The 18,278-nt window shown below is 38.5% G+C and overlaps 1 protein-coding gene across 6 annotated transcripts in view; it reads left to right on the top strand.

Annotated features, from left to right (window-relative positions):
* The window catches only part of LOC105477239 (glypican 6), a 1,180,155-nt gene that overhangs the window by 1,056,833 nt on the left and 105,044 nt on the right, over positions 1 to 18,278 (top strand). For all 6 annotated transcript variants that reach the window (XM_011733662.3, XM_011733647.3, XM_011733670.3 and 3 more), the window contains one exon: positions 9,038 to 9,168. In XM_011733662.3, the coding sequence (XP_011731964.1) occupies positions 9,038 to 9,168 (131 nt within the window). The remainder of the gene's footprint in view (positions 1 to 9,037; positions 9,169 to 18,278) is intronic.

Genomic DNA, 18,278 nt, shown 5'->3' with positions numbered 1-18,278 from the left:
TATAGTTTTGAGTCTTACATTTAAGTCTTTAATCCATCTTGAGTTAATTTTTATATAAGGTGTAAGGAAGGGGTCCAGTTTCAGTTTTCTACATGTGACTCGCCAGTTTTTCCAGCACCATTTGTTAAATAAGAAATCCTTTCCCCATTGCTTGTTTTTGTCAGGTTTCTCAAAGATCAGATAGTTGTAGATGTGTGGTGTTATTTCTGAGTTCTCTGTTCTGTTCCATTGGTCTATATGTCTGTTTTGGTACCAGTACCATGCTGTTTTCATTACTGTCACCTTGTAGTAGTTTGAACTCAGGTAGCATGATGCCTCCAGCTTTGTTCTTTGTCTTGGCTATATGGGTCTTCTTTGATTCCGTATGTAATTTAAAGTAGTTTTTCCTAATTTTGTGAAGAATGTCAATGGCAGTTTGATGCAAATAGCATTGACTCTATAAATTACTGTGGGCAGTATGGCCATTTTCATGATACTAATTCTTCCTATCCATGAAGATGGAATGTTTTTCCATTTGTTTGTGTCCTCTCTTATTTCCTTGAACAGTGGTTTGTAGTTCTCCTTGACGAGGTCCTTCACATCCCTTGTTAGCTGTATTCCTAAGTATTTTATTCTCTTTGTAGCAATTGTCAGTGGGAGTTCATTCATGATTCAGCTGTCTGCTTGTCTATTGTTGGTATAAAGGAATGCTTGTGATTTTTTCACATTGATTTTGTATCCTGAGACTTTGCTGAAGTTGCTTATCAGCTTAAGGAGTTTTTGGGCTAAGACGATAGACTTTTCTAAATATAGAATCATGTCCTCTGCAAACAGAGACAATTTGACTTCCTCTCTTCCTGTTTGAATATGCTTTATTTCTTTCTCTTGCCTAATTGCCCAGAACTTCCAATATTATGCTGAATATGAGCGATGAGAGAGGGCATCCTTGTCTTGTACCAGTTTTCAAAGGGAATGCTTCCAACTTTTGCCCATTCAATATGATATTGACTGTGGGTTTGTCATAAATAGCTCTTGTTATTTTGAGATATGTTCCATTAATACTTAGCTTATTGAGAGTTTTTAACATGAAGAGATGTTGAATTTTATCAAAGGCCTTTTCTACATTTATTGAGAGTCATGTGGTTTATGCCTTTGGTTCTATTTATGTGATGGATTACATATATGGATTTGTATACGTCAAACCAGCCTTGCATCCCAGGGATGAAGCTGACTTGATTGTGGTGGATAAGTTTATTGATGTGCTACTGGATTCAGTTTCCCAGAATTTTATTGAGGATTTTTACATCGATGTTCATCAGGGATATTGGCCTGACGTTTTCTTTTTTGTTGTGTTTCTGCCAGGTTTTGGTATCAGTATGATGCTGGCTTCATAAAATGAGTTAGGGAGGAGTCCCTCCTTTTCAATTGTTTGGAGTAGTTTCAGAAAGAATGGTACCAGCTCCTCTTTATACCTCTGGTAGAATTCGGCTGTGAATCTGTCTGGTCCTGGGCTTTCTTTGGTTGGTAGGCTATTAATTACTGCCTCAATGTCAGAACTCGTTATTTGTTCATTCAGGGATTCAACTTACTCCTGGTTTAGTCTTAGGAGGGTGTATGTGTCCAGGAGGTTATCCATTTCTTATATATTTTATAATTTATTTGCATAGAGGTGTTTATATTATTCTCTGATGGTAGTTTGTTTCTGTGGGGTCAGTGGTGATATCCCGTTTCATTTTTTATTGTGTCTATTTTATTCTTCTCTTTTCTTTTTTATTAGCCTAGCTAGCAGTCTATCTATTTTGTTGACCTTTAAAAAGAAAAGAAAAGAAAGAACTCCTGGATTCATTGATTTTTTGGATTTGTTGATTTTTTGGAAGGTTTTTTGTGTCTCCATCTCCTTCAATTCTGCTCTGATCTTAGTTATTTCTTGTCTTCTGCTAGCTTTTGGATTAGTTTGCTCTTGCTTCTCATGTTCTTTTAATTGTGATGTTAGGGTATCAATTTGAAATCTTTCTAGCTTTCTGATGTGGGCATTTAGTGCTATAAATTTCCCTCTTAACACGGCTTTAGCTGTGTCCCAGAGATTCTCGTATGTTGTCTCTTTGTTCTTATAGGTTTCAAAAAACTTCTTGATTTCTGCCTTAATTTCATTATTAAGGAGTCATTCAGGAGCAGGTTGTTCCATTTCCATGAATTGTGTGGTTTTGAGTGAGTCCGTTAATCCTGAGTTCTAATTTGATTGTGCTGTGGTCTGAGAGACTGTTTGTTAATGATTTCAGTTCCTTTGCATTTGCTGAGGAGTGTTTTACTTCCAATTATGTGATCAATTTTAGAATAAGTGTCATATGGCACTGAGAAGAATGTATACTCTGTTGATTTGGGGTGAAGAATTCGGTAGATGTCTATTAGGTCCACTTGATCCAGAGCTGAGTTCAAGTCCTGAATATCCTTGTTAATTTTCTATCTCGTTGATCTGTCTAATATTGACAGTGGGGTGTTAAAGTCTCCCACAATTATTGTGTGGGAATGTAAGTCTCTTTGTAGGTCTCTAAGAACTTGTTTTATAAATCTGGGTGCTCCTTTATTAGGTGCATTTATATTTAGGATAGATAACTCTTCTTGTTGAATTGATCCCTTTACCATTATGTAATGCCCTTCTTTGCCTTTTTTTAATCTTTGTTGGTTTAAAGCCTGTTTTGTCAGAGACTAGGATTGCAACCCTTGCATTTTTTTTTCTTTCCATTTGCTTGGTAAACTTTACTCCATCCTTTTATTTTGAACCTATGTGTGTCTTTGCATGTGAGATAGGTCTCCTGAATACAGCACACTGATGAGTCTTGACTCTTTATCCAATTTGATGAAGGGCCTTTCTTATGCCAGACTAAGAGGGTCAGACTTTATGCCTTTAGAGCGGGGAAGTGGCCCAATCAAATTCATGTTTTTAAAAGACAGCTCTGCTAGCAATGTCAGAGAAGAGATTAGAGAGCAACAAAGCCAGAGATAATTTTTAAAATCAGAAACAAAAATGTTTCAATACTCCAAAAAGGGCTAGGACCTTCTGCCTGGGTAATTTGTAGTCCCAAGTTGTCCCTCTTCCCAGGTCATTCAGATCCTGGCTGCCTGCTGTCGTTATATACTCCTAAGTCCCCACTAGCTGTGCTCTCTTTCCAGCCTCTCCTGAAACACATTCCAACCCAAGATCTCATAAGCATTTTAATTCATCAATTTGGGTGAAAGCTAAGGATGTGTGTACTCAATGTGCCTGTCTCCAACACACCACAGGAGACAGCAGTGCCCCTAATTATATTCATGCCATGGGCATTAATCAGCCTATATATAAACACTGCAGCCACATTTTTCTTTTTCTTTTTCTTTTAATGAATAACTGGGTGCCAATGAGTGAATTTACCAGAGTACTTTTTAAATTGCTTGATTTTTAAAAATTCTTTTGTATGCTTCTCAGTGGGGAAAATATCTTGGTTAAGCTAAAACACACATGCAGCAGATTGGTAAGAGTAGGTGAGCATTGCTTCAAAAGAAAAGAGAAAAATTGGATGCCATGGAATTCTGATACAACAATAAGGTAGATTGTGCTTACAGATTTCATTTTTCAAAGAGTTGATCATTAAGGACAAATTTAGATGACTTAATGAGAACATTGAAATGACACATTATCATCTTAATTCAAATATCCCCCAAAAGAAAGTTTTTTTAAAAATTTTAATATGCTTCATCTATGTCACTTCAAAAAGATTCTAAACTCCATGAAGGCAGCACCATGGACAGCTTCTGTGCCCCTACCAATTTATAGTGACCCTCTTTGGCACTTAACAAATAGCTGTTAGATTAACTTGAGCTTATTTGAATTGAATTTTCAAGATTTTTTCTACCTAGGAGAATCTTAAAAACATATCTTTTTTGTAATTGTTTTAAATTTTACTTTAAATTCCAAGATACATGTACAGAATGTGCAGGTTTGTTATGTAGGTATACATGTGCCATGGTGGTTTGCTGCACCTATCAATCTGTCATCTAGGTTTTAAGCTTCACATGCGTTAGGTATTTGTCCTAATGCTCTCCCTCCCCTTCCCTCTCACCCCTCGACAGGCTCCGGTGTGTGTTCTCCTCCCTGTGTCCACGTGTTCTCATTGAATATCATATCATTCTTAAAAAATGAGTTTATCTTCTTGCTTTGTCTAAAACACTTTGAAAATCATTATGTTCTAGGTTAAAGTCAGTGGCATTCAGCAAAGCCATTTCTGATTTTATGTCTCTTTTTCTCAAGAAGCAAATTGAAAGTGTATATATAGTCATATTGAGTCACACTTAAGATTTGTATTCTAAGGGAACATAAACATTTAGGAATCTCCTTACCAAAAACAGCAGTAAGATAGTTTTTAATCCAATGCCATCCAGACATAGCAGATAATGGCTACCTCCCTGTGTCAAGAAACTTCACTCTTCATGAAGTCAATACTTAGACAAAAATCAGAGTTGTTTCCTTCTTCCAAACCTACTCTGTATCTCTCTCACATTCCAAGGGAGACATGGTTCCTCACCTGAGGCTAGCTGATGTGCCTTTGGTGTACCATAATGCCTTGTAGAAATTAGAGCAAATTCTCCGTTCCCTTCTGGACAACATTTTATATTTTCTTGACCATCCCAATGTTTGTAATCAGAGGGGACATCATAAATGCTAAATCTGTTAAATATTAATTGACTAAAATTCTGAACATTTAGGTCCTGTCAAACAAAAAGGGGAAATTATCTGAGTAGTTTATAAATATTATCATTTGGCTGTTCCAGTTTTCTCTTGCCACAAAACAGATTATCCTCAAATTTAGCAGGTTAAAATAACAATCCTACTATTATAAATCAGTGTACTGTGTGTATTAGTCCATTCTCATACTGCTATAAAGAACTGCTTGAGACTGGGTGACTTATAAAGGAAAGAGATTTGATTGATTCACAGTTCTGCATGGCTGGGGAGGCCTCAGGAAACTTACAATCATGGCAGAATGGGAAGCAAACATGTCCTTCTTCACATGGCACCAGTAAGGAGAAGTATGAGCAAAGGGGAGGAAAACCCCCTTATAAAACCATCAGATCTCATGAGAACTCACCCACTGTCATGAGGACAGCATAACTGCCCCCACTATTCATTTATATCCCACTAGATCTCTCCCACGACACATGGAGTTTATGGAAACTACAATTCAAGATGAGATTTGGGTGGGGACACAGCCAAACCATATCACTGTGGACCAGATATTCAGGCAAGGCTCAACTAGTTGATTATTCTGCTCCATGTGGTGTTGACTGGGTCACCAAGTGGTAATCAGCTGGCAGATGGTCTGGTCTGGAAGGTTCAAGATGGCTTTGCTCATATGTCTGGCACCTTGGCAAGGGCAGATGGAGATCTAGGCTCAACTGGGACTGTCATCTGGAATCCCTACACATGCCCTCTCCAGCACTGTGATCTCAGAGTAGAGTCTTGTAAGAGACAGAAAGTGGTCTCTTAAATCTAGTGCTGGAAACTGGCAGAGTGTCACTTCAACCACATGCTGTCAGTCATAGGAGTCACTGAGCCAATCCAGATTCAGAGGACAGGACATAAGCCCCACCTCTCAGTGAAAGAGTGTCAAAGATATTGCAGTCATCTTTAATTGGCAAAGAAGCACATCATGAGAAAATAATGAAGCTTTGTATCTTTCACTAATGAACTCATCCACCAAAAGGCAGCTATTATCAAAAGATTAATTTAACATGCAAAAGAGCACCAGCTATGCATCTTAAAGTCATCCATGTTCCTTTTACTCCCTTATTCCTCATAGCAATTGCTGTCAATACTTCCACCAAAATATCTTGCAAATTGGTCCTTTCCTTTCCCCTTACAGTGCCTGGAGGTGGTGACTTATAAAAGCTAAGCTTTGTTAGGAGCTAATTTTGTGCTGGTCATTGTGCTGAATAACTTTACAAGCACGATCTCATTTCATTGTGCCTACCACCACTATGAGGCATATATTGTCATAATCTCTGTTGCATAGATTAAGAAAATGGGACTTTGTGAACTAAATGACTTGTACATTATCTCCCAGCCATTTAGTGGAGGAGTCTAGATTGAAACCTGGGCACCTGACTCCACAGTCTTCATTCCTAACCAGAAACCCCATGCTTACACAAGTAGAGGGCCTTGGCCCAGAGGCGCAGCTTTACCTGCATCCTGGCTCCTTGCCTTTGGTTGGGCACCTCTGGTGGAGCTGCTACATGCCCCCCACCAACCCTATACTAACACACAGTCAGTGTCTCTCTATGTACATCCACACTTCATGCTGATATATCAGTTATTTCTAATATATCTAAATTTTATTCTCCAGATAAAAATTACATACTGCTTTAGGGAGGCAACAGTCTTCTTCAAGGAGAAACAAAACGGGCAACACAGGAGATGTGAGCAAAAAGGATCTGCTGATCTTTAGCTGACATACTGTAACTGTCCTGATTTAATTGGCAAGAGAAAACAGCTCCAAGAACAGAGTTAAAAATAATGTCCCCACTATTTCAAAATATAAGTGGCACAGAGATAATTAAGACAGCCCAGGATGGCAGCCTCTGGAGTAAGTTATGCTATGTTGTGACTTAACTGGTTTCAGAGAAGCTTACCAACTACTGCCTTGATGTCACCAAGTTATTTTGTGTTTTCTTCACTTTGAGCTGAGAGAGAGGCTGAGGTGTCATGTCCTAAGGCATGGCTTTCCTCAGCCCCAAGGTGGGAAGGAGGTTCTCCTCCAGGGAGCTTGACTGATGATGACAGGCTTGCCTGGCGGGTGGGAAGCAAAGCAGTCAAGCACAGATGCACGTGGCTGCTCAGTGGGCCATGCAGACCCTCTCTCCGCCTGGGGCCTGGGGTCAAAGAAGAGCCACCGTTCACTTTGAGGCCTTTTCCAAGTCCCAGGGCCGACAGCTCTGACCTTCCACTGCTTTGTCACCTCATCGTGTGTTTGAACTTGGCCTCTACAGGCAGTAGCTGTGAACCTGACCGTTTACAGTGGCCTCGAAGAATATTGGAGGAGTTTTCTGAAAAGCTGCTTTTCCTTGCATGTCATGAATATGTAGAACAAAATAGGGAACTGGGGATGGGGATGATTATATCATGAGAATACACATATGTTTGTTTTTTAAATTTTTTTCTTCTTTTAGACATCATGTTATTTGTGTAGATTTATCTGGCCTTCTATCAGGTAGCTTTTTTTTCACAAACAGCTCTGTCATCAGAAAAATATAAGCCCAAAAACACACTATTAATGCCCTTTGTCAGTCTTCCTCCTATTCTTCACAAAAACCTATGTATCATTATAGTCAGTGCATCCACGTTATTTTATCTAGCTGTTTCACATACATTTTATCTGAGCTTTTCTAAGAATTTGAATAATTTGTGTGTTTTTTAGTAAAAGGAATCCAGTATTTCAATGTATTTGCATACATTCACACTAGTTAATGATTTATCAACAGGTGTTTTGATTAGTAAGAACTACTGAAATTAATCAATATAATAGTCATTAGTGTTCTTATTATTGTGGGTAATTTAAAAAAAAACATGAAATCTACCCTTAGCAAATTTTTAAGTTTGCAAAAGGTCTCACTAAGGATGATCCCGAAGTTTTGAGCCAATGTATACTGGCTTTGGAGTCCTCAAAGGAGAATCTAATTTTATTTCATGTTTGTACTTATATTGTGTTTTTAAAAAATTAGTAATAGCATAAACCAGATAAGAAACAACATAAAGCAGCATATTCTGACTGGTGGTCTACATTAAAAGAAAAATAAATAGGGCCTACTTATATCAAAAATGTATTATCTTAGTTTATATAACAAGACAAATGAATTGAGATAATGAATAGAAATATAGGAACTGGTAGTTTGGGCAAATGGCGCCATTTAGTTTTATGTTGAAGAGTGCTGGGTCATCAATAGGATTGCCTTTTCCCAAGGCCAAGAAGGCACCTGCTTAGGAAAGGTTTAACTTGAGCACTTTTATTGTGGCTGGGGGAGATGAGTTTGCAGGCCTCAGAACCTGCAAGTCTAGTACCATGGTCAGGGTTCAGTGTGGAACAGAAACATTGAAATCACCAAAGGGAAACTTCCCCACTTTATGATACAAATCAAACAGCTTCTCACCTTACCTATAGAAGATAAATTCTACTAAAGGAGAGAGTGTTTTAATTTAAACAAGAAGAGAACCTGCTCAGAGATGATTTCAACCCCATAACTTTGAACTGTGACTCTATGTTAAGTCCTTATGATCCAACCCAAAAACTTTTCCTTTTTCCCCCAGGCCACAGTAGCTTTCAGACTTTGAATATAGCTGATGTCTTCAACAGAAAACTAAATATTTCCAAGCAATACTGCGTTCATTTCAGTTCAGTGTAATTTCATCAACTTTTTTGAGAGCTTATAATGTGGTGGGTACCATAATTGGCCTTGAATATACAAAACCAAATCAGAGAAGCTCCCCTGTCCCCCAAAAGATGTCAAAGTGCAAATGCTGAAAGGAATGCTGAGTAGTGTGATCACATCCAGACAGATCTATACATCTTGAGAGACCCAGAAATGCTTCACACAGGTAGATATGCTTCAATTGGGTCTTGACTTTTGTGCATCCAAATTCACAAATCAGCACTTCTTCCCTCATATTCTCAGTTTTCCCCAGACTCCAGAAGAAGATAGGCGAGACCTCCTTTTCTAAATGCAGCTGATCCCTGACCTAATACTCTTTTTACTTCATGTGGAATCATTAGATATATTTAACATTCTGCATTTGGACTAATTTCCTTATTTTCAACCCTGGTTCTAGACATATAAAATAATTTTGAATCTTCAAACAAAATACAATCATTAAGATTCAGTCATCTATTTCATTTTGTACTATAATGAAAGCAAATTTAAAAACGTGAACGCACGGTTATTTTGCATCCAGTTGTTTTAACAATGTTTAAACACAGGTTGGGAACCGGGAGCTCCCAGTTCACAAATAAATCATGTTCCTGTATTTTAACAGATGCAATGCTCTTGGTGGCAGAGCGACTGGAGGGGCCATTCAACATTGAGTCGGTCATGGACCCGATAGATGTCAAGATTTCTGAAGCCATTATGAACATGCAAGAAAACAGCATGCAGGTGTCTGCCAAGGTATTTGCATTAGTAATGTATCTGCCAATACATGGACGTTACACAGGTGCGGTAACCTAAAAACGAAGTAACTGGATATGTCGGCTGGGCTTATAAATTCTAATATGCTGTCAGTGAGCTTTTCCTGTTGAGCCACAAATTTGCTACTTCATTAAAAATGTCTAACAAAATGGCATTGAGAAGGAAAGCAATTTTTTAGCTTGCAACTACTCAATCACGAAGAAATTATGGGCTGCCAAAAAGTTTCAGAGAGCCCCAAGTATGTTGACTAATCCCTCACATTTGTGAGCAATTTGGGGGGAATTTTCTTTTTACTGTTTGAAATGTCTGCACACCCTCGCCCTGTTCTCTCTCTAGCAACTTCTAATTATATCTTCGGCTGTGCAGACCAGGCACATGTTCTATATTTTCAATTGTAAATAATTAAACATCCCATCTGACTTCCTTTTAAAACTATGGTGTAACTTTCATTAACGAATCTTCAGGGGAAAATGCTCCTTTGTATGAAGTCAAGCACACATGAAAAGAACAAAAGTAGCACATTTTCATAAATCACAGGAGACAGAGCTCCTGGGTTTGCAGCTGCACAACACAAATGCCAGGTGCACAATTTTTTATTTGTTTCCACCCAGTTGAAGATAAACAGGACCCGCCTTAAGCAAAATTGAGAAGTTTGCAGTGGGTCTCCTACCTCTTCCTTCACCAACCTTTTTCTCCCATAGTGATGACTGCACAATGCCCTTCTGTTCTCTCGACTAGTCTCCCTTTCATGAAACACTAACCAAATCTGTATCAGTCCTTTAAACCTGGTGACTGAGTGATTGCATTTTAATTGAAAGTCATTTACACTAAAATATGTCAGGCAAAGAGTTGCATGATTAGCTTTCTTTAATATTTAAAATCCTTTGTGAAAGAGATTTCAAATACAATCACGCAGGAGGGGACAGGTAGTAGGAAGACCTTGCAGAGCAGAAAAAAGAGCCACGGATTCCTACTAGGTCTCCTTGGCTAAGCATGAATCAAACTAGATTTGGGCTTTTCAGGGTGAACTGGTAGGATGAAGAAGAAAGAATCTGGCCTGGGTCCCTTTTTCTCCCTGGGAGATTGGATGAGCTAGAGTTTCATAGGCCTTTTTGGGGGTTTTAATGAGCTCAGGGTAGCCTGTATAAAGGAGGATGCTCCAAATTACCATCACCTGTTGGGGAAATAGCATGTTTGGGGTTTCCATGAAAGGCCATTTTCTTTCTTTCCTGTGGAAAAATAGCAATCATCCATTCCTCTCAAATCTATGCCTAGAAACCAATTAATGTTATTTTGAGAGGCATGGCATCCCATTGGTACTCAAGCAATCAGGTGCTAAGATTGTTAATGTCAAAAACAGCCCTAGAGAATAGAACAGGAGGAACACATGGGCAAAATTATCTGCAGTTTGAGACCGTCACAACTTCTTAGAAGTAAGCATCTGTTTCCACTGGTGCATGTGCATGCATTTTCCAAGTCAAGTGTTCTTTTTTACCCTTTTCATTCCATTCATCCATTCATTCATCCAGCAAATATTTATTGAGAATCCATGTGGCAGACATGGTTTTGTCCTGGGGATGGGAGTGAACAAGGCACCATTTCTGCCCTAAGCTTACTTTCTAAGAGGAGAGACAGACACTGAACAGATCAGAAATTATATGAATTAATTAACATAATGTAGCACCACACAATAACAAGTAATAGGAAGAAACTTCTCCTTCCTTCCCCAGGGCCTGGACATATTTGAACAGGAAGTTTCTATCATTGATTATATATTTTTTTCAAGGATCCTCAGTTTCTCTAAAAGCAACAGCTTCCTCACTGGTCTCCCGGCTTCCACTCTAGAACCCCCTCCAATTTATTCTTCATCCAGTAACCTAAGTATTTCTACAACATCAACAAGGTCATGCACCACACCCACCTCCTTCCATGTCCCCAGTCCCCCACTGTGCCTTTCTTTTGTACTTAGAATGGAATAAACTTCTTTTGTACTTAGAACGGAATAAAACTCCTGCAAGCTCTTGCATTATCTGGCCCCTGCCTACCTTCTAACCTTGTTTAATACCACTGGCCCTTTTGTTTACTTGTTCAGCCACATGGTCTGTCTCTCAGTTCCTTGAATATACTTGCAGCTTCTCGTCTGTAATGTTTTTCACTCCTCTCACCTTTCAGTAGGTCCGTCTTGCAATTCTCTATAACAGAAATCTGTCACAGCATCTATTATATATGTATTTGTTTGATATTTTTTCCCTACCAGTCTTCTCCTGACTTCACTCACTGAAACTCCATGAGTGGCTGGAATCCCAGCTGTGTAGCTAGAACACAGCCCAGCACTTGGCACATAGAAAGTGTAGGCAGATGCTTGTTGAATACATAATAAAGAAAAAAAGGAAATGCACCGGTGAGTGAGCTGCAAACAACTGTTAAGACATGGACCCATTTCAAGCAAAGAAACCATGCCTTCTCAATCCAACAGAGCTTAAAGGTAAAAAAGAAGAAGAAAAAAAGAAACCACTTCTGTAATAGTTACACTGTTTGTCCTCAACCAGTTTGTATTGAGTCTGCTGCGTGGCTGGTCATTTCACTCCCGCACCCTGCTTTCTTTGTGGAGTTACATTTCTTCACTTAAAACTAAAAGAGCTCCTTTTTTAGGAGAGTTGGCCTGTTCACACAGGGAGATGACGGGGAGGCCAGCTTCAAGTTTAAAAAATGTTATTTCTGAGAGTATCATCTACGTATATTAAATCCAGTGTCTGAAATGACTCCCACAAAGTTTTGTAGTGTAACAAGTCAGGGTAACTAATGTCACTCACCGCCATACAAATTGATGGAGCTGTGGCACAGTGTGGAGGTTAGACAGTTAGATGTTCCTCCTTTACATTGCTACGGGTTCCCTATGTCCATCCAAACCTAGAAAAATAAATAAATGTTTAATAAAAGGAACACAGGACCAGATATCAGGGGACCTGGATTTTAGGTATGTCTAGTTTACTCACTGATAACACAAAGACAAATTTTAAGTTCCTAATATATACTAAGTGTTGAAATGTCCCTTAGTGCTCCATCCTCATCTATAAAATGTCTAGATAAGAAGAAATAATATGGTTTTATGGAATACCTTTGCAAATTAAAATGGTAGTTCTCAAGTTGGGGTTCATGGTATTCTAGGGACCCCCACGACCATTGTGAGTAGTCTGAGAAATCAGAACTATTCCTTATGATAAAACAAACAGGATTTGCCTTTCCCCAGGGCTGTATTGACATTTGTATTGATGGCACAAAAACAATGCTAGCAGTTTAGTATGAATCAAGTCAGTGGCATAAAAAAAGTTTCATTTAAGAAATCTTTAATGAAGTAATAAAAATCATTAATTTAAAAGAAGAGGCAAGATGTGGTGGCTTTCACCTGTAACCCAGCATTTTGGGAGGCTGAGGTAGGAGGATCACTTGAGTCCAAGAGTTCAAACGCAGGCTGGGCAACGCAGAGAGACTTCCATCTCTACAGAAAATAAAAATTAGCGCAGTGTGGTGGTATGAGTCTGTCGTCCCAGCTTCTTGAGATGCTGAGGGAGAAGAATCACTTGAGCCGGAGAGGTCAAGGCTACAGTGAGCTATGATTATACCATTGCACTCCAGCCTGGGCGACAGGATGAGACCCTGGCTCTAGAAAGGAAAAAAAAGGAAAGGAAAAAAAGAAATTGGCACAGTTCAAAGAATGGACTAACTAAATTATTATCTTCTTTAAATTTATTTTTAATTGTCAAATAAACTTGTATATACATGTGATGTTAAAAGATTGTTTGGAAATATGTATACATTGTGAAATGGTTAAATCAAGCTAATTAACAAATGCATTATACCTCACAGATTTATCATTTTTTGTACTGAGAACACTTAAAATCTACTCTCTCAGCAATTTTCAAGTATAAAATACATTGTTATTAACTACAGTTTAGCTCAAGTATTCTATTAAAAATTCTTCAAGAGATCAAATGGACTGTTTATTACTAGAATGTAAATCAGACATTTTTGTGAAAATTTTCCAACTACCATTATTACAGTATTGCTGTTAATAAACAATGTACTTCAATATGATACATATCTTTGTAAGAAATGTTAAAATCAAGAGTAGAGATAATATAGGGAGGCCGGGCATGGTAGTTCACACCTGTAATTCCAGCACTTTAGGAGGCCCGGGTGGGCAGATCACAAGAGGTCAGGAGTTTGAGACCAGCCTAGACAATATGGTGAAACCCCGTCTCTACTAAAACTTCAAAAATTAGCCGAGCACAGTGGTGCACACCTGTTAATCCCAGCTACTCAGGAGACTGAGGCAGGAGAATCTCTTGAACCTAGGAGGCAAAGGTTGCAGTGAGCCAAGATTGCACCACTGCACTGTAGCCTAGGTGAGAGAGCAAGACTCCATCTAAAAAAAAAAAAGAAAGAAAGAAAGAAAGAAAAAAAGGGATAATAGAGGGCATGTAAGAGTCCACTCACATGAGAGGACACAGGACCAAGGGTCAAAAAAATGGCAGAAACAAAATAGTATGTCTGGTAGGGCTGGCACAGAGAAAAGAGGATGCAAGGAATTAAGGAAGAGGAGAGGAAGAAGAGAACAACGAGACTCTTCAGGAAAGAGGGAAAGGAAGCCAGGAGCCTAATGTGGAAGACAGAGTTAAGAAAGAACTAAAGCCAGCTTTAAATATCATGGAGAGGTAAAGGTGGTTGGAATTTAGACAAATTCCATGGGAAACACCAACAGGATTTGCTGGTGGAACAGATGTATTCTGAAAAGAGATTTTATTTCATCAGGGGAATGGAATTTACTTTTAAATTTAGAAATATGTAGTTTCATTTACCATATAAGCCACATCCATGAAATTATAATACACATGAAGTAGAGTCTAAAATCTATATTCTAGCTAAGAACTGGGTGGTTGAATTTATCTTTTTTTTTTTTTTCAAAGAAACCCTAGGACACTGTTGATAAACAGTCTCGTCACATTTGAAGTTCTAGCTTTCCAGACTGAGGCTGAGTATTTACATAACCAGAAATATGGTTAACTTCTGAGAGGCAAGCTCCAGGTGAGGCCAGAAGCTAGCTCCTAATTGGGGCCAGACATCCTGAGGGTTGTAAAGTTTAGAAATTAAAATAACTTTTTCCTCTAGAATATGATTGGCAACTTCTCCTTTGGAAATCATTTATTGTATTAAAGCAGTTACTATTAGAAGTCATTCCCAGAGCCTCTTTCAGGAATGCAACAATATTTGTAACTGCCAACTCGTATTTATTGAGTGCTTACTGCCAGGGACAATACTAAATGTTTTACATGGTTTCTATTGTGTAATATTTATAATAGTGCTTGTGATGAGATACAGCTCCCTATTTTGCAAAGACAGAAAAGTTATTTTCCAAGACAGAAAAGTTAGGTAACTTACCAAGGTTTGACGGTGCAAAGGGTAGAAGAGCATCTGATTCCAAAGCACATCTCGCTAATCGATGCATAACCCTAACCCTAACCCTGACCCTAACCCTAACCCTAATGATGTCAGTGCCTACTGAGTCAATCTCACACAAGGGCAAGGTTCAGTAAATATTTACTGAATAGATTAAGTATTAGGAGAAAGTTCTACAGCCAAAGGTAGCAAAGCCAGGAGGACCCAAGCTCCCTCTTTCTGACTGATTCCTTTTACAGCTACGCCTAGTACTTCCACGTGATAAATTCTAATTAAATATTTCTCTTATCCATTGCTTCCAACCTCTCCTAGAGTTTTAATAGTACACAATATAAAATCCTTTTTTCTCTCTTATGTATCTGAAGGCCGAAGGTGAACACACCACAGTTTCAGATGGGACATCTCTTTCCCCAAACTCTCACATCATATCTAGGAGAAGGAATAGCTAATCTTTTTCTGCCTAATAATTGAGATCATGAATAAGTGGGACTTACAGACCAAAAGAAAGATTTATTCTCACCACGTATATTCATGCTCCAGTCTTGTCTCAGATCTGTTTTTATAGGGACTGTCAGATCCATTTTCTCTCTTTTTAGCCCACAAGGAAGCTATTAGGGATGAGGCACACTGAGATTATTTCCAAAAAATACATTGGCTATGTCCAGTTGTATAACCAAGTTAGAATATTTTGGTAATAACATGACACTTATTTCAAACTCCATTTGTATACCTTTTGTACAATATTATATGTACATATACATTTTTAAAGACCAGGGGCAAGAGCCTATTAAAACTTTCCCAATTTCCTTTTGCGGACAGAATCTCCTAGTAACAGTGACAACCATGGTTACCATTGGTGGAACACCTGCTGTATCCTTTCAACGAACGCTCTGCCAAGTACCAGGCACAAGGAATACAATACAGAATGCTATGGTCTGGCTCTGTGTCCCCACCCAAATGTCATCTCTGAATTGTAATCCCCATAATCCCCACATGCCAAGGGAGGGAACTGGCAGGAGGGGATTGGATCATGAGGGCAGTTTTCCCCATGCTGTTCTCATAATAGTGAGCGAGTTTTCCCAAGATCCAGTGGTTACATAAGTGTTTGACAGTTCCTCCTTCACACACTCTGTCTCACCCACCGCCATGTAAGACACACCTGCTTCTCCTTCTGTCATGATTTTAAGTTTCCTGAGGCCTCCCCAGCCATGGGGAACTGTGAGTCAATTAAACCTCTTTTCTTTATAAATGACCCAGTCTTGGGCAGTTCTTGATAGCAGCATGAAAATGGACTGATACAGAGGACAAGACAGAGTCCTTCCTCTGGTGACATCTTGGTCTTTCTAGATGTCTTCTGTATTTATTTCAACTCCTCACAGCACTCCTGTAAAAAACATTCATTTCTTTGTTATACAGGTAAGAAATGTTAAGTCTAGAGAGATTAAATAGTAAGCCTGAGGTCATGTAACAAACAAGTGGCGAGTAAGCCTGAGGTCATGTAACAAACAAGTGGCAAATGGGGATTGCAGCCCAGGTCTGTCAGATTCAAAGAGAAAGACTTTCCCAGCATGCCATGCTGTTTCCTCAGTAATTACCCTCCCACCAGCACCAGATAGACTTCAGCCTTTGAGGATCCAGCCGTCTAAGGGAGGACTGTTGCCCACAGCATATACTATAGGGAACCTGTTGATAGGAAACATAGTTGTTAGTGCTTCAAGCCCCAACCAAGCTTATTACATTCATCAATTTCAATCTTCATCAGAGGCACGGAAGAGCCTTCATTATTCCACCATCTTCCACCACCACAGTTACCCAACAGTTCAGAACTTTGCAGATTTGTGGAAATTCCCCAAGGGAAGGGAGAAAAAACCTGAATCCCTGCCTTTGAATTTCAGATGTGTGGATAACTTTCTTCCTATCCTATCAGGGAGGATGAAACTGATCTCACTATATATCATTTAACTATATTCGGAATAATTTCAAACCTAATCTAGGAAAAGATTGGTTTGTCAGAGCTAATCTAAATTAAGAAGGAAGACTTATTACATTCCAGTTGAAACCATCCATTCAATTAATTCTTACTACCGACGAGGGTAGAACGCATTAAAGATGAGCAGGACAGCCTTCAGGTACTTAATTTTCTCTAGACAGTTTTTCCCAATCTACAGCTCAAATGAAGATGAAAAAAAAAAAAAAAAAAAAAAAACCTTAAGAGAACAGAACAGAGAATGTAATAACTTCTGTCTCCAGCTATTGGGGCTTAGTTTCCTCATCTGTAAAAGGAGGGGTTAATTTAATGTCCCCTGCCCACTCCAATAGTTTATAGTTTTATGAACATGATCACCTTGCTGATTATTACAGGTTTCTTTTTCCAACATCCAGATCTTTCTTTTTTCTCTAGATCTTTTTCCTTTCAAAATGTTCAGGGATAAATAATACCTTGGAAATTTCAGATGGAGAGAATATCTTCTTTCAGATATCAGGATTAGTTTAGAATTTAGTTCAAATAAATATATTTTTATTCCAGTAGCATTTATCTTTTTTTTCCTTTGAGCTCCTGTATTAGCATGTCTGTTCTAAGGCAGTGAGCATATTATTCCTTTTGTTATGGTTATTTTTATACTTACTTTCTCCTGCCCAGGATTATAAATTATTTGAGGACAAGAGTTACATCTTATTCATTCTAACATTCTGCAAAGAGTCTTCCTAACACATTGTTTTACACATGGAAGAAACAATACATTGTGCTGAGTTGAATTCAGAACATGAAAATATAATGCCAGAGACACTTCCAGCGATAAGGAATAGAAAATACCTTAAAATGTACTTGAAGTTAGTCTAGTATTCTTTAGAATAACATAGCAGTTACCAGGTCAGATTTTGACACGAGACTGACATGGGATCTCGTTGTTCTGTGTTGTGTGATTTGGGGCAAATTTTTTATCTGTCTAAATTAACTCACATTAAAGATGAGAACGACTATAGTACCTGTTCATAAGGCTATTTGATAGCACAATGATATAATCCACGTAAAATGTTTAGCAAGGAATAAGTCAAATCAAAACCACTCCTAAAGGCTAAGCATTTTAATTGTTATTATTAAAAACATCTATGGAACCTAAATTCTAAAGAGCATTGACTCATTGGTCTTGTCTCACCTATGATACTCTGGGGGGTTGTTTTTAGCACCTAAGATCAGAAGATCAGACTTGCAATCCACCCCCCTGCATTTAAACCCACTGATGTATGGTGTTATTTTTGATGGCAGGGAATCATTTAGAAAGGGAGATGGATCTGTAAATAAATGTCTATGAACAAGGCTTTTATGAGAAAGCAGGGTCAAGGGAAGGGGTGGTGCTGGAGACTGTGTCAGCAATCCAACTCTAGTTTGTGCTGTTGGCCACACCAACACCTCCACAGCAAAGAGCTTTAGAGGAATTTCCATGTAATAATAATTTCCACATTATTCTTACATTGAGGGGAAAATTGGCCTGCTCCATTGACAGGTGGTTTGGTCCCTTCTGCCTGATTTCTGAGAAAAAAGTGAATGGCCATACTATTTATAAAGCTTTATATTCTATTTCTACTTCTTTCGTTTTGTTTTTTAAAGGAAAAGAGCATGTTCTCAATGA

The sequence above is a fragment of the Macaca nemestrina genome, chromosome 16 (assembly GCF_043159975.1).
Source record: "Macaca nemestrina isolate mMacNem1 chromosome 16, mMacNem.hap1, whole genome shotgun sequence".
In the NCBI taxonomy this organism is placed as follows: Eukaryota; Metazoa; Chordata; class Mammalia; order Primates; family Cercopithecidae; genus Macaca; species Macaca nemestrina.
This window is presented reverse-complemented; position numbering and strand designations above follow the sequence as displayed.